Raw genomic sequence first — 17,155 nt, 5'->3', positions numbered from 1 at the left:
ATCCTGGTACGGTTTACTCTCTGTGTTAAGTGGACAGTTTAAAACATTTTAATCTATTTGTCCTTGGTCCTCTGAGCCAAAGTATGATTAATCACTGTGTATTTCAGCTATCCATTGGCTGCCTCATGGCCCTTGAAGTAACCATGGCAGGGATGTCAAGATAGTCTAATAATCTCTTTGTTGGCAGGTAGAGGCTAGGTTTCATCAGTCAGTTTGATGGGACCAGGTACACTACAGTGTGCTTCTTATCTGTATAAAGTCTTTGCATTCAGTTACTGAATCATATCTATGTCCTCACCTCAACCCTATTGGTGTGAAAGTAAAAGCTCTACATTTTTTGTTCTGCTTTTATGTCAGGAATTGTAATTTTCCTTTTTGTTGTTGCTGGTGATTGGTTGGTTGATTTGGCTTAGGTGGTGGTGGTGTTGTTGTTTTGGTTTGGTTTGTGGGTTTTTTTGTTGGTTGGGTTTTTTTTGTTGTTTTTTTTTTTTTTTTCTTTTGCTAAAGAGAAACTCCTTAGCACAAATGACTTCAGTATTTCAGTAACTGGGTCAAAGAATAAAATATAGGCAACATAGGCACATTGTCCTTGAAAAGTTTCCAAAGGAAGAGTTTTAAAGTTTTCTGATCATGAAGTCTTAAATTTGTCTGGCACTTGATATTTTTGCTGAGGATTTTAAAATTTGTTTTTATTTGTAAAGGTACTATTGTTATTATCAATAAGATATCTCAAACTCAGACAAGCTTACATAAAACATTTTTGCAACACCCCTTTAATTTCTCTGATTACAAGCATTTAGTGTTATAAAGAGTATTGGTCTGAGCTTTGTTTTATGTTAAAAAATACAGAATATCTACAGAAAAATGTCTTTTGTGTTTCATGAACTATACAGTCAAACTGTAAAAGTAGTGTCTGAGTTTATCGTGGAAGTTTTGTGAGCAGCTTTACTATCTGAGGCGTATAACCTTCCAGCCTTCTCACTGTGCTTACATTTGTCATGTAGCAGTGCTCGCTAGTGAAGTGAAAGGCTACCAAGCCTAGATGGAGCCAGTAGGAAATGAATCTGTCTGCCACAGATACTTCAGACAAAATTATTAATGTTTAGTGGCAGGAAAGTGGCTCGCCCCCAATGGATTGAATGATGACAGAAAGTCTCTAAGCCTTGATAAGGTTGTGGCCAGGCTGGCTCTTGGTCTAGAAGGTAGATAAAGATACTCTGTCTTTTGGGTTTGTACAGATGTCTGGTTTCTTTTTCCTGTGTGCGTGCCAAAGTGTAACTTGCTTATTCATCTTGCAGACTGGCTTTAAATTTAATCAGAGTTCGTATATGTTTGTTTCACAATAAATATGAGGTAGAAGGCAGCAAAAGTGCTGGAGAAGGGTTTTTATTATTATGGAAATAGGAAACCACTTCCTTTCTTACAGGTCATAATTATTTGACTTTCTGAATCTTATTAAATAGCAGATTTTGAGACCTTAATTCTTAGCCTCTGTGACTGACCATTCATTTGTAGATTTATTTTTTTTTAAAACCGATCAATGGATTGCCCACTGTTGTACATTCCTTACGTGTTTTCTTATTGTTAGGGCTGTTTGAAAGTATATGCTTTCTGAAATAATGCAGGCAACACTGTAGCAAAATTTAATGTTTAAGGAGATCCTATATATTTGTCCAGATTCAAGTTATGAACACTCTTCTTAAGTATTTATATAACCAGCCCTGGGCCTGATATTGAGCCCACTGCTGTTAATACCTCTGCTCTTCAGATTGTTACAGTGAGAGTTAAGTAACTCTGTGACTATCTAGGCTAAGAAGACTAGTTTTTATAGGATTCTGTTCTTATTAAGACAAAATTGAAAAATTATTTGGGAAAAGAAGTAACAGGCAAAAGTTGCTAAAAGTAATGCAGTCAATGTTATATTTCATGTCAAACTGGTATGCTCACTTTATAGCCAGAATTGACATGAGATGGGGCAGGGGTTGATAGCAAATGAACCAAAGTCAGTTTACTGAAAGAGAGTTTGAGAAGCAGTTGGAAAGTACAAAGTGAGATAGTTTGAGCATCAGTCTAGCAAAGCAGCTTAGCACACTGTAAGCTTGCAAATAAGTGCCATCACAGTTACCAAGTTAACGGTACCACCTGGCTTCGTCAGGAGTGCACCATGTCCCTTGGCATCTACATCTTACCCACTCTCAGATCATACCTTGAGGATCTGTCCTGCTTCTGAGTGTTTGGTTCACTTGAGAGCAATAGTCTTATAAAATGGCTGAACAGCCTCTTTGACAGAAAACGTTAGTCCTGTTAGAACTAAATAATTTAAGTAAAACCAGATCTTCAGAACAACAAATCAGTCTGTACACGTGCTAGCCTTTGGCTGAGGGTCGCAATGCTTGGGAACTGGGGAACACCCACCTTGCTCAAACTCTCTTTCCACATCCTCCCCCAGTGGCAGCCTGTCTTTCCACAGATGGCCTGACAACCAATCCCCGCTTTCCTAGGAATGTCTTTTTAACTGCTTCATGCCCTTTGAGCTCTTTGTGCTCTGAATTGGCAAAGCTGCAGTGTCACTTTGGCCTGGAGCCTGGAAGTATGTCATTGTCTGCAACTGCTTCTCATTTTGTGACTGTTGGGAGGTTCATGGATTTATAGTTCTGGTGTTGCTTTCTCAAAATATCATCTTCCCTCCTCCCAATTTTGAATTAGATCCATTGATTTCTTCATGAAGCTCTAACAACTCACTATAGTTGAATAGTTAACCCAATTTTCCTGATATGACCACTAGCATTAATACAGGTTTTGCACCTTTTGGTCTTAGGTTATTATCTTGGATCGCCAAGCTGATCAGGGTCTCACTGGGTAAGTGGGAATTAATGTGGGAAAAGCCTGAGCAAGAAGGAATTTGCCACTGTGAGAATGTGACTTGAACTAGGCATGAGATAAGAGAAGCAGGGCAGTTTTGTCTAAATCTCCTGAGTTTCATGGATGGGAAGATGAAGAATAATTCAGGGCCAGGTGGAAAAAACCTAAGAAGTTGACGAAAGAATTACCAGTGGCAAGTAAAAGTTATTTTCCAACTGAATTAAGATTATTGTCCTCACTTCAGAGGTGATGTTTTATCTACTTTTCTAGATCTTTCAGTTTAAATGTTCACATCAAAACATGCCCTTTTGCCCTTCTGGAAGGACTGGGTTATTTTAGTTCTACATTTAATAACATCCTAATTTAGTTGAATGACCAGTGTTCGGAAAACACACTCGCATACTGTAGAAATTGATACCAGTTCTGCTGGTTTATGATTTAGCACCGTGGAAAGCTAATGATTGCCTTTGTCTCTATATTTCACCAGTCTGCCAACTTTTCTTTTATAGATACAGCTGTAGATTTATACAGTTCTCCGTGCTTCCAGTTTTAACATGGTCATAAACTGAGTCTCCTAACAGTGAGCTTTTGGTGTGCTGCCTTTACGTTTCTAAGGATGTTTCTTTCTGAAGAAGCATACGTATAGATCATATTGACCTCAGAGGCTCTATCCAACCGTGTGAATCTTCCTGTACAGGGAACAGGACAGGGGCCAAGAGACAGCAAGCTGTCCCAAACCCACACAGTGAGTCAGTGATATGGTTGGAACTGGAACTGAGCGGCTGCTAGCTCTTAGCTTTCTCTTAAGTGCTGTAGGGAGTAATGCTTCTCATCTTCTGCATTCCCGTTGGTATGAATAAATAGGCTCAAACTCCAAGGAATTTCACAAGAGCTACCAAAAACTTGAGGACCACAATTAAACTAGTGAGACTCGAACCTCATATGTAATCCTAGAAAAATGGGTGGCACAAGGTTGAGGCTGTCATTTATCAGTCTAGAAGTTCTGGATCATTTTTTCAAGTACAATCTAAGGGACAGAGAATTTCTGATTTCCACCCTCCCAGACTGGCACTGTTATTAGCATTTTGCTGTTTCAGGCAGAGAAAGCCTTTCTCCAAATACCTATTTCTCTAATAGAAGCAGAAAATTTAGATGGTACACTGACAGTGACACTTAAGGGAACCAGCTTTTTAGAAAATAACACCTATCACTGTATTGTCAACAGTTCCATTCCATATGAGGACTTTTGTTTTGAATCAATGTGAGACCCCCAGAGAGCTGTGCTGTCTTACAACCTGGTATGTTAGGCAAGCAGTGGGTAATCTGTCCTGGAAGGGAGATATTTAGATGTGACAAAGACTAGAACTAAAGATTTCCTGACGTTTCCTGAGGATAACATCCAGAGCTGTGTGAACTGATTTGGTAAATATTTTTGTATGTTACATATGCTGTCGTTTGCATGATGAGTAGACTGAATACCTGCATATATTACATTGCTTCTATAAACCCGTCATTTTGATAACCTCAGTAGTACTTGTACAGTCCCTGGGATTTGACACTAATTCACTCCCAAGTAATATTTCATTTTCTTATTTAAATGATGTCTACCAGTGAAAGGAGCCAGCTATAGTTGTATTTGAAAAAAAGCAAATTATATGAAAGACGTGCTATTTTATATCTGACTTTGTAAGAGTGTCTTTTGATGGGTCAGGGTGTGTCTGACTGTTTGGAAAAGATCGTGGGAGGATCGATGTCACAGATACTTTTCCTCCTTCAGATGTAAGTAGATGTGAAGAAAAAGTGGTGTTTCAGGAAAAAGAAAATGTCTTTGAACTTCACCGCATTCTGTATCTTTCCCATAAGTTTCTGTTTAAAGCTATCACCACGTTTTGGTCACCACTTTTACTGAATTTATTTAAATACATTTTAAAGGTGGATTACTTGGCTGTCTGACATTCTTGTTCTATATTATGCTGCAACAATCTATCTGATTTGCAGTCAGAAAATGTTACAGCTTGACAATAATAGGTTTGAAAGCCTTTTTTCTTCCCATTGCGTGTGAAGGTCTTCCTACGTTAATGAAATATAAGTTCATCAAACGAAGATAGCAACTTGTTGGAAGTGCTGGAAAACAACTGATGTTAAAATTAATATTTGAAAGTATAAATTTGAAACTTATGAAAAGAATGATGTGTGTCTGGTGAAATTGGAATAAGGAGAGATGGAAGTGAAGGTGATTTTTTTTTTTTTTTTAAATGCGCTTAGCAGACCCAGCTGGAGTTGTATTTTCAAAATCTGGCCCTTACCACACACACAAAAATATTTAAAAATAATAATAACACCACGTCTGATTCTCACATTGCCCTGTGTAGACTCAGTGAAATAGCAGACATGCAAGTGGTCTGGAGATGAACTGCATGGAACCAGCCAAGGATATATAATTTCTTCAATATCATTTTATTATTGTGTGTTTTTTTTTTTTTCCCTCACTGTTGGATAATGATGAAAAGGCAGAGTAAACACTATCTGAAGTCTACGTTGTTGGCAAGAGCAAGCCAATATAGGATTTACGTTTTTATTTTCTACTTTCTAATTTATAAATAATATTCTCATCTCTCATTAAAAATATATATATATATATACATCTCACACCATTTAATACAATCATATAGGAAGGGTTTATGTAAGTTTTTGAAGCTCAGAGTATTTATAACTTAAATCTGCATTATCAGTGTTTCAATAACCATGTGTGTTTGTAAGGTTGATCTAAAAAATGAGTAAAAATGGCAAAGAAATTTTTTACAGCGTGCCATTGAACCTACCAGACTTATTCTGGCAGCCTCCTCTTGGAATAGAGCCCTCTGCCTTTCATAGTTTATTCCCTCTGTGTGTGACAAACAGGACATTCATCCCATTGAAAATGTGGCATTTGGTGGTATTTCACAAGATCCTAATTTGACCCTTTACCAAGTCAGGGAGCACCAAGAAATTGAGCCTCATTTCTGGAACCTGCTCCTCTCCTTACATCCGAGCAGCCCAACTGCTTTCATCCCCAGCAGTCCTGTAGCCTTGCTGCTCATCCTCAGTTTTGGAAATAAAGAGATGTGTATAGTGACATGCACCACCTTGGTTGTAAACATCATGTTCTTTAATAATGATTCTGCAAATTTCTGTTTTTATTTTAAGTCATTGAGTGAAGACTAGAAATTTTGGTTAAGCTGTTTTGCCATTTTAAATAGAAACAAATTGAGTGAAAGGGAAGATAGCTTGATGAGAAACTTTTTTTTAAACTTTAGTTGAAGTAATGAGGTTGGGAATGGATGAAGAATGATTTTTAAATACTCATAAAAAGAAAAGAAAGCTTTCTTAGCAGTGTTTGCTATGAATGCTCTGAAAGGTATTCTTCAAGTCATCCAGTGTATTTTAAATCCTGATATATTTGAAACTTCAACTATAGTAAGTACTGATTGCATTTGTAACTAAAATTGATTATGTCATTGTTTATGCCTGTCCTTGTAAGTGCCAGAACCTGATGGTAGGGCAACAACAGCCACAGAGTGCAAGGTGCTGTTTTGTGGAGTGCACTAATAAAAATATGGGGGATAAAGTTATCCACTTGTGTCCTCAGGCCTAAATTTGTAAGTTATAAACTGCACTGTCTTTGGAAATGGTTTTGGTCTGGAGGAATACTTATAAATGATGTCTTTCTTCAGAGTTAAAGAAGCAGAGGAAGTCTGCAGGCAGAAAAAGGGCAAGTCGCTATACAATATAAGACCAAAACATGACTCCGGAATTGTAAGTAAAAATTGTAGCCATACTTTTGTTCCCATGCCTCATTCTACCTCTTTCTCTTTGCATTTTATACGTATGTTACTCTTGGTGTACTTTTTTGTTTTGTGCGTATGTTTGTTTGGTATTAACTTTGAAAATGTTAGATGAACAAACTTGAATGCTGCCCGTGAATGTTACTCCACAGTGTAAGCAAGGGCAGAATATCATTGTCCCACCCTGCCAATCTGTCTGCATCTCATTCTTGGTGCAGAATGCAACCAGAAGGCAGAAAGGCAGTTCCAGTCTTCAAGCTCACTTAGTCTGTATCCAATCTCTTTTCTACAGTTACAAAATGTAAGGAAGAATTGTGATAAGTACACATTTTACAAGTTGGATCTCTTTACCAAATTCTAGTGGCTTCTGTTCCCCTGATCTGGATTTGTTTGGAATAGAACCCCAGGAAAAAGATAATACTGTGCTCTGATCATTCTTCTGAAAGCAGATAAATAACTTTAATGATAGTAGAGGATAATTCTAGTTATGCAATGAAACTTTTCCACTATGATTGCCTAAGCATTTCTAGGATCATGTCTGATTTTACAGAAAATGAATATTCCTCTAGTGAAAAATTAATCTGGCACCTCACATTAAAATTAAACCTGTAGCAACTGACTATCAATTATATTTGTAAAATATTATAACAGAAGATACTTTTCATTTGTCCATGTCCCTCTCTGTCCCCCTACCCTGGCAAGATTTAATTCTTTTCTGCTTTGTAGCCATGACTATGTTACTGGAACACACCCTTGAAATGAAGCAGGTGGTAATGCACTATATTCTAGCTAACATAATCTGACACAAGAAGAAATAATTTTGCATTTGTTTCGTATTCTGAATATTTAGGGAGAACTGGCTGTGGTTAGCGGGTTAGTGCCACAAGAAATGTAAATAGAGCAGCAGCTTGGTTAGGAATGATAAACCAGATTTTATTTTATCAATTTTATTTGAAAGCAGATCAAGATGTTATTAAAAAAATAAAAACAACAAACCACAAACAGAAGAACTACCAAAAACCCCTACATATCTTGCTATATGTAAAGACACTGAGACTTTTTTTTGGTGAGAAATAACTAGAGGCTTAATTATTCCTGTATCATTATGATTATTATTTGCATTGAAACTGGGACTTTCAGTGTTACTGAAAATTTGATAAGAGTGAAAAGGAAAGTAATCAAAAATTTTTCACAAGCAGTGTGTAGCTGTAGCCTACTTCAGTTCTAGCTTCAAATGAAATTTGTGAAGTCAGTGCTTTTGTAAAGTGTGATAGAACATTAAACTATATATTTCTGTTCTTTTCATGTTTGTGTGAGGTGGTTTTGTGTATACTTAATTTTCTTCTTTATTTTTTTCAGAAAGCAAAGATAAGTATGAAAATCTGAGAACAACAGAAAAAGCCATTGTTACCTGGTTACCAAAACTCAACATGCCTGTGGGTGGGGAGTGAGGAGAAGAAAACTACATCATCCTGGTCATTTGCTTTCTTGACCTTTTTGAATTTGCTTTTTGTTCCCTCAAGTTTTCCACCAATTGATGTGTTATTGTACATTCATTCATGAATGTAATCACTTTAATGGAGTGCCCAGCAATAGACTAGGTATGGACTTGAAACACCTTCCCTGTACTCTATCTCCTTTGCCACTCAAAAATGGTATTTTGTAAAGTGTATGGTATATTACACATAGGCCAAGTCAGCATGCATAAAAAGTGACATCTGCATCAGTGCTGAACATGCTAAAAATCGCATTAAGTTGAACTTCCTAAGAATGCTACTTGATACAGTAAAACATTTCCATTCCTACTGGCAACATCTGTTTAACACAAATACTTCATGGCACTGCACTTAGATTAGGGAAAAAAAAAATGTTACTTCCTAGTGAATTGTTTGTATCCGTTTCATGTTGGCATTTGTAGTTTGTATTTTGAATCGTTCAGTGCTGTTTATACAGTATAATCAATGCTTTCCCAACTTGTTTGGTTGCCCTCCATGACTAAATATTTGTGGAACAAGATGTTTACTGTAACTATCTTTAAAATCAATAAGGCAGCATAGTTTTACTTCATCATTTGCCAGATAGTGAATGCCAGGTGGCATGGGGATCAGAAATCCAGCATTTAAAAAAAAAAAAAAAGAAAAAGAGTAATTGAAAAGCAGGAAAATACAGAAAAGCACAGAAATATGATAGAGAGCATGAGAGAGATTTGGCTATTATAGTTTGTTAATATATAAAGCAGCTAATACTTTTACATGAAGTTTAGAAGGTAGAGTATAGTTTTAACTGCTGACCACCTAAGTCAGTCAGGCTTTTGGCCACATGTACGTGAATTCCCGTTTGGACTTAGCTTTACAGTTAATTCAAAACTCCTTTAGAGAGCCATTAAAAGATACACATGGAGATTGCCATTTATGGAAAATAGTCGCCAATTCTAGTGACAGAACATAGACTACCAACTAATTGACATCAATTTCACACTTAACAAAATTGCAGACTTTTCCTCCAGGCTTTCAGTGTTCCTGACGAGGAGGTTAATGATTGAAATCCATGACTTAGGGCTTCCATTTTAGACAACATGCTTGATTCCTATTTGCAATCCAGAATTTACTGTATCAGTTTTGATCTGCTTAACTGATAACAACCCATTCCTCCAGTCCTAATTAAAGAGCCCCAAACCAATCAGCCTGATTGATAACGTTTTTTCTTTCAAAACACACTTTTTCTAAAAGCAGACTGTGTGTGCAACTGAATTGGATGCATGTGCTCACAGGCTTGGAGCCTGAAAGACACTGGGATAAGGCAAATGAGCTCTCACCTGCTGGGTTGGGTTATTCTCTAATCTAGCACATGAAGAGACTTTCCTAGCTGTCCAGAGGCTCGTATACCCTACAGGGTGTCATGAAAGGAAGTGCAAAATATGACCTCAGGAACCTGTTATTCTTCACATATACCAAGCACTAGAAAAGAGGTTTTTTTTCACTATGTGAAAAGCAAGTCTCCTGTTGCTGACAAATCTATGTGAAAAACTGTACTTGTAATAGTTTCTGGCAGGGATATAAATTACCAAGAATGGAGTTCTGAAATTTTGTGTTGTTGGGAGTAACATTACTATTTGGGGAAGTGAACAGAAGAGATTATTTGCTGTGACAACTAACTTATGGGAAAAAAAACTTTAAAAGATAAAGCTATTTTAATGGCACTGATTCAAAACCATGTTTGTATTTATGTAAACAATAGTCTTTTCCTCTTAACTTCACTCCTAAATGCAAGGATACAGTAGCATGTTTTCATTTGTAGCCTTCCTGTTCCCTTCAGTACCTACAGTATGTATATTACTATACTAAAAGAAATAATAGATCATCTAACAAAGATCACTATGTGCAATACTGTATTTAGTGTTTCTATTTCGATTTTTTTAGAATGTTAATTTATATGAAAATAAAAGGAATAATACTGAAGTAATTGCCTTCTTTCTTCACTGGCAGACTATACAGTAGTTTGTTAACAACTATTTCCTTCCTAAGCACCACATCCCATTCAGGTTCCTGTGATCAAGGGAAAACTTTTCTGAAATGATGGGTGGAAAATGGGCTTCTCTTTCCTTGTCTTTCACAAGCATAGTGATAGTAATTTCCAGTTATGTGGATATATTAGCTCTTCCCAAGGTGGTGGTAGTGAGGAGCTCCAGAGTCCTTTACCCAAGCAGACTATATATTTGGCTCACTTCCTTGGAGTGCATTTGGCTTAGTTTTGTAAACTGTTCTTATTAATGCCGCCTCCCTAAGAGTCTCAAGAAATTGCTATTAGAGCAAAAGCATGCATTAAAAAGTCTTATCTGCATGTTATGCCTTTAATGATATGAAACATTATGTACATATATATTTTATATATATATATATATATATGTGAAGTGTTGTCCAGCAACCTGATAGGACTGTCACATACAGACGTACTACCCTTTTCACTGGATCTGCAACATGTATGCTGAAAGTTATTTGCAAACCTCTCTCTGAAGAACAGTGTCAAAGGTTGACTGCAGCTGGTGGTACTTAAGATACAAGCTGTTACATAGATTTTTCCTCATTTCATTTACTCAGGTCCAGCCTATTTGGTTGAACATCTCACTCTTATATAGCTTCTCTCTAGCCTGTTTTCAAACTTCCATAGAAAGTAAAGTAGCCCACTATGTGTAGCACCAAAGTTGACACACAGCACTCTCAGAACGAAATTCCAACATAATTTTCATTGCTGCTCTTTTTTTCAGTGGCACACTCAGCTGTTTACAGAATTCTGAACTAATGTTATTTTGTTTGTTTTGGTATGTTTTAAAGAGGTCAGACACCCCACTGGTCTCCTCTCCCTCCATTTACTGCAACATCAAGCATACTTCACTTTGAATTGGCTGTAGTCTTTGCGAGAGTTCTCACAGAAAAGATTCTGAGCCTTTGTTGATCACCCACACCACATATCACTCATGGTTACTTCAATAAATGCAGGAACTAAGTAAGGACTCTCATACCTGAGCAGTAGATGTGACTTACTGAGAATAGCAGTCTGGCTTTTATGAGAAACTGAGAAGATTCTTGGTGTTTTGCTTACAAATTAAAATCTTTCAGAAGCATGGTACTTTGTCATGGAATCATAGAATGTCCTGAGTTGGAAGGGACACACAAGGATAATCGAGTCCAACTCCTGTCCCTGCACAGGACAACCCCACAGTTCACACCATGTGTCTTAGGGCATTGTCCAGTCTCTTCTTGAATACTATCAGGCTTGGGGGTGTTACTATCTCCCTGGGGAGCCTGTTCCAGTGTTTTACCACCCTCTGGGTGAAGAACTTTTTTGTAATGTCTGATGTAAACCTCCCCTGGCACATCTTCCTGCCATTCCTTTGGGTTCTGTCATTGGTTGCCAAAGAGAAGAGGTTGGTGCCTGCCTTCCTCCTCCCCTTGTGAGGAAGCTGTAGATCACAATGAGGTCTCACCTCAGCCTTCTCTTCTCCAGGCTGAACAAACCAAGTGACTTTAGTTGCTCCTCATATGGTTTCCTCTCAGAACCCTTTACCAACTCTGTGTCCATCTTCTGGACACTCACCAGTAGCTTAGTATCTTTTTTTTATTCTGTGGCACACAGAACTGCACACAGGGCTCCAGGTGAGGCCGCACCAGTGCAGAGCAGAGTGGGACAATCACCTCCCTCGCCTGGCTGGCAACGTTCTCATGTAACAGTTGGATTTTTTCTGTAGCACCTTTCATCATCCTAAAGCACTTCCAAAACTTAGTTAAGTATTAACCCACAGTGGCAGTGGGAATACAGTTAGTACATCTTCCACAGACTGCCATTTCTTCTTGCACAGTTTTTCAGTGATCAACTAAAAAGTTGGAAGCAGTTATTAATTTCATGGAGAGAAGTACAGCAAATCTTCGCATTTCAATTATTTTGTTTTATAACCTAGGTCAATAAGCACTGCCTCAAAAAGATTTTGTCTTTCTGAAGATAAATGATCCCTGTTGAGTCAGCACTGTTTTCTCATTTATTCAAAGCTGCAGTTTGAATTTAAGATCTTAGAAACTGGGAGTCTTCATTTGTCACTCACCTAAAATTAGGGTCCTGCCAATGGGACGGTTCCATGGTTGTAGAGCTTAACATTTAGTGTCTTCCTCCTCCTCTTGTCCCACACCATCATTCTACTTTAAGAAATACCAGATCCATCTGAAGCTTTTTTTCATCTACCCCGTGAGACTTGCCTTGCTCTTGGATTGCTTCCACAAGGGGGAGATTTTTGGATTACAGTATTTGCCTCATGGTGCTTCAGCAGTCGGGCAGCAAGAGACTGAGCGAGCTGGAACAGGACTCTGGGTTGCATCACAAACCATAGAGATTGAAGTGGGTGCTGGGCAATGAAGCTACCTGCTAAGCAGGAGAGACAGGTGGAATTGAGAGATGGACATTGGACGAGGTGGTTGCCTGAGCCCCTTCTGAGCTGACCAACAGAGGCACTTACAAGTTCTGAGCAGAGGGCCCTGGCCATGCTGAGATAAAGCACAGCAAAACAGTAATTCTCAAAAGTGACAGCTACTAAAAAAAAAAAAAAAGCAAGCAAACAAACAAACAACAACAACAAAAACAACAAAACAGAACACTACCCTACTTCAGAGAGACATACAGCGTACTCATGCAAGAGCTGAAAGCAACCATTAAAGCTCACCTATATCTTAAGATATGCCATTTTTTCTTTCCTTATGAATAGTTTGGTGCCTGTTACATAAGGACCTAGCTATATGTTAAGCAAAACTACTTAGTTCACAGTAACAGTTACTTCTTTTACCACAAGTGATGCCAGCAGTTCAGCCTGTGGTCGAGCTTCTATCGTCCTCTTGTTAGTTAACCAGAAAACCAGTTTGTGCATGTAGATTCAACTCCAGAATCTAGGATTAGTGCAATTTATTTTTCCCTCTTGCATCACACATACCTTTGTTTGGGGGGGGGGAGCTGGGAGACAAGAGAAGAAATAGCTAGGCTTTCCCAACCTGTCAGAGTGAGGCAACATTTACCTGCATCTGGCAGGGTCAAAAAGAAGCGGGAGAATACACTGATTAGTGAGCACTTGGATAGAAGTTTTTGAAGCAAAGCCCATACACCTGGATGCCATATAACCCTAAAGTGGTTTATTATTTCATCTATAATTTAATAGCAGACCTATAAAATAATTACATTATACTTAAAGCATTTCTTCATTTTTGTTTTCATTTATAAAACAAGAATTAAATACAGTTTTAACCATTACAAGCTCAACTCAGTTTTTACATAAACACAGCTCCTAGAAGGAGCTTTAAGCTGCAGCATATTCATATTGCAAAGTGGTGAAAAACCCAGGCAGGACATAGCTTAAAGATGATAAGGATTCTTGCACATTTTTCTTAACTGAAGTTATTAGGGTGCTTTTTGTCTCTCTAGTCCAAAATGCCTGACTTTCAGTCCATTTCTTTCAAGTAGAGACTGAGTTCTCTGTAGTCTTAGTAGACTATACCTATTGCCACTTCGCCCCCTGTCCCACCCACACCAACACCTTCAAGCCTGGACTTGATGGTGCCCATTTGGTGGCTGAAGTGATCTCCCTGTGCACTTCTGACACACTGAAAGATCACGGCAGAAAAGCCACGATCGTTCATGTAAGAGGGCTAACAGACCCAACCAACCTCATCCTGCCCGTGCCAATCCCCTAAACCGCTTGTTGAGCTCTGGTGGAGCTCAGTCCTGAAAGCCTCTTAGAGCAGCCTGTCTCACATAATAGAGACCTGTGGCACTGAACCCCTGGCTGCCCAGAGTGCTAAACACATTAACCTCTTGAAGAAGCTGTCAGGAAAGGGCTCCCACAGCAAGCTGGTTTCACTAGATGTAGATGCTGAGCTGTGAGACATGCATCAGGGAGTTGGTGTGTCATTTTTAATTTGTAAGCTTCAACCAACTGAGCATGCATAGGCTTTGGTTTGGGGGAAGGGGCTGGTTTGTTTTGAGATGTAGTATTTTCATGCAGCTGGGAGTAATACAGATCAGAACTGGAACAAACGGGATATACAGGACATGCTAAACTCCATTAACTGAATAACAAAAAAGTATGATTTGAAATGAACTGCAAGTGTTCACCAACACTGATTATGCAGGACTCATAAACTGAGTGGACCACCAGTATTGTAGCAATTACAACTCTCTCCCCACTCTGACAGCTGTGACCCATTCCAGCAGCACTTGACTGATGGGTTTGTCCTTTAACACTTAGACATTAACATGGTTTCCAGCCATGGGAGAGACACCACTCCCAAAACCTGATGACACTGATGCAGCTTTTGTATTCAGTCCAGCAATGACCAAATTTTGTCCTTTGTGCAGCAGTGCTTTTCTACCTTAAGTGAAGCTTCGTTCCCTTAAGTGTTCTCAGCTCCTCTCCCACTAACCTCCCACTTTCCCCGGTCTGAGCAGGCGTAAGTATAAGGTCATGTATGGATGTTGTCCTTTTTGGAGTAACAAACACACATATCTAACACACAAAAACCCACTGAAAGCCTAGTTAAACCATGTCCATTTTAGGCCAGGCAGCTGACCTAGCAACCAAGTCTTTCTTACTCAACGCATTTTAATCTCTGTCATATTCTGCCACAAGAAAAATACACATGGCTAGGTCTATGATACTTTAAACAGCTGTTTACGATAGCTAGGTTACAAAATAAACACTGCTGCAGAGACCACGTGTTCGATATGCTCTAACCACAGCAGCACCAGAACCCACCCTCAGTCTGCTCTGTGGTCACAGCGGCTGACCCAGCGCCTTGCCCTCTCCCCCTCGCTTCTTATCTGCCATTCAGACAACAGGCCCAGTAGCACCGTCTGTTCTTGCACAAATGAAGTCATCTGGAGGAGACGAGCCTCATCGGAGAGTCTCACTTTGCGCACGTTACTCATTGTTACTCTCCCTCGTTTGTGTCCCCCAGTCCTGGGAAGCTCCCCAGCACATCCAAGTGGGAGCAGCAAGCTCCGGGCCAAAGCGCGAGGAAAGTGTTCTCGTCTTGTGGAGAGGACTGGAGTGTAGGGCAGAGGGCTTTACTCCACACAGTGGAAACATTTAATGCTGAATTCAGCCAAACGGCCACTTAGCTGATCAATCCCAACTTCTGGGAGCCTGCTCCACTCCTGAAGGTTCAACTGCCAGATGGTATTAGAAATACAATGAAACTTTAGAGTGAAGTGCCTAACACAGCCTATTAAAAAGCATTATTCCAGCAGGCAAGCAACAAGGAACCTTTCCTTGTTGGAGAGATGCCTCCTGAAAGGAAAAAACACACACACATACACACACACACACACACAAAAAAAAAGGTAAAGAAGAAAAACAACAAGATGGACAGTCTACTCAGTGGGAGAGGAGAGGCAGCAGTAAATCTGATGGGGGCAACACCAAGCAGTAGCTGCACACCTGCTCTCACAGTTTGCCCGAGTTGTTAAGATTCACAGACATGCACCGGCACTGCTTGACCTTCTGAATTTTCTTGAGTCGGAAAGGTGGGTCCAGCTCAGGACACTCCAGCTGCACAGTCGAAGAGGTGACCTTGTGAGGCTTGCAGAAAGCACAGGACTGGAAGGACTCCTCCTCCTTTTTCACGTGCCGTGGTATGTAGAAGGAGTTGCACTGCCCATAGCAGAAACGGTTGATGATGGTGCGGCTTATGCAGCCCTCCTCGCTGACAGTCTGTCGCAGGGGTTGCGTCTTGCACCAGTCGCTCTTGAGGTACTTTCTTTCAGTGACCACCAGGGCCTCCTGGCTAGAGGCCAGTACCTCCTTATTCAGCTGCTGCCTCCGCTCCGAGTGGTTGCTGCTGCTGTCTTTGTAAGGGGAGGGAATGGCGCCGGCAGGACGGTTTTTCCTAGTGTCTGTTACTCGAACCAGCGCTGACATCAGAAAAACGGACAAGGCAAATTTCCAAATCATCCTGCAATGGCAACACAAGGGGCTGTTAGGAGAGACACATTTTCAAGCTGCAAAATTGTAATGGAGTTGAACTTTACTCTTGCTTTTAGAAGTGGAGATCTTACTGCCTCTGTAATCCCACCACTTTTCCTAGGACATTAGCTCTACTCCAGGGTGATTGTTAATCATAAAGATGCTAGGCCCTGTGGAAAGTCAGATTGCCCCCCTCCCTGCCCCCCAAGCTCTCCAACTTCTTTTTTTCCCCCATAGGGACACAGCTGTTTTGATTGCTGAAGCAGTGATTTCACAAAATCTGCAGCCAGAAAGGTTTCATCCTTCCCTGCGAAATCCTGGGCCAAACAGCTGGGCAAACTCCTGGCTAGCAAAGGCTCAGGGCACTCCTGCCAATACTGTTACAGCTGATTTGGGGAGTTGGGGAAGGAAATACCAGGTTGCACAGGGTGATCTTCCATCTGCCTCTCCAGCCCGAGTCCCTGCCCAGCCTTGTTCCACACAGAAGTAGCGAGAGGTATCCAAAAGTGTATCTTATTTTAAATTGCTTCTGAAGTTTCTTGGGGCTTTTATGGCACCTACAGGCTTGCATTGGTTGTCTTTGTGGGAGGCCAAAAACTTCATGGATTTATTTTTGCAGTAAGAGGAAATGCTTAAAAACAACTTTGAGGACTTCATTACTGCAACGCATCTTAGGCAAATGGTTTAAGAAGGTTTGTAAACAGGAGAGAATTCAATATTTATTTTAGATGTTGAGGAACAGAGTGGAGCACAAGCCAGTTGTTAAGCTAAAATAGTCATCCAGTTGGCAAAAATGTTTTTTCCTATGGCTGTCTATCAGGATTTCTTGTTCTGTGGAACATCTTTTACCAGCTCTTGGATTTTCATCAACCACTTGTCCTATTCATTTTAGTAATGCGTCTCAAAGTGCTTCCAGGATATCAGAGTAGATGTACTAAATTTCCTCATAAAGTCAATGTTCACCAGTGAACTG

The 17,155-nt window shown here is 39.7% G+C and overlaps 2 protein-coding genes across 3 annotated transcripts in view; one reads left to right on the top strand and one right to left on the bottom strand.

Moving 5' to 3' along the window:
• FMN2 (formin 2) overlaps nt 1–10,144 on the top strand; it is a 158,520-nt gene extending 148,376 nt beyond the window's left edge. Inside the window, exons 17-18 of one of the 2 annotated variants that reach the window (XM_065835906.2) lie at nt 6,576–6,657; nt 8,046–10,144. In XM_065835906.2, the coding sequence (XP_065691978.2) occupies nt 6,576–6,657; nt 8,046–8,072 (109 nt within the window). In that variant the 3' untranslated portion in view covers nt 8,073–10,144. Of the gene's footprint in view, nt 1–6,575; nt 6,658–8,045 lie in introns of those variants that run through there. The other variant, XR_011738305.1, reaches the window with a different exon arrangement.
• A 2,766-nt stretch (nt 10,145–12,910) lies between these two features.
• The window catches only part of GREM2 (gremlin 2, DAN family BMP antagonist), a 39,907-nt gene continuing 35,662 nt past the window's right edge, over nt 12,911–17,155 (bottom strand). The window contains exon 2 of the mRNA XM_065834468.2: nt 12,911–16,171. Coding sequence (XP_065690540.2) covers nt 15,664–16,170 — 507 coding nt within the window. The 5' untranslated portion in view covers nt 16,171 and the 3' untranslated portion in view covers nt 12,911–15,663. The remainder of the gene's footprint in view (nt 16,172–17,155) is intronic.

The sequence above is a fragment of the Patagioenas fasciata genome, chromosome 3 (genome assembly GCF_037038585.1).
Source record: "Patagioenas fasciata isolate bPatFas1 chromosome 3, bPatFas1.hap1, whole genome shotgun sequence".
NCBI classification, from domain to species: Eukaryota; Metazoa; Chordata; class Aves; order Columbiformes; family Columbidae; genus Patagioenas; species Patagioenas fasciata.
This window is presented reverse-complemented; position numbering and strand designations above follow the sequence as displayed.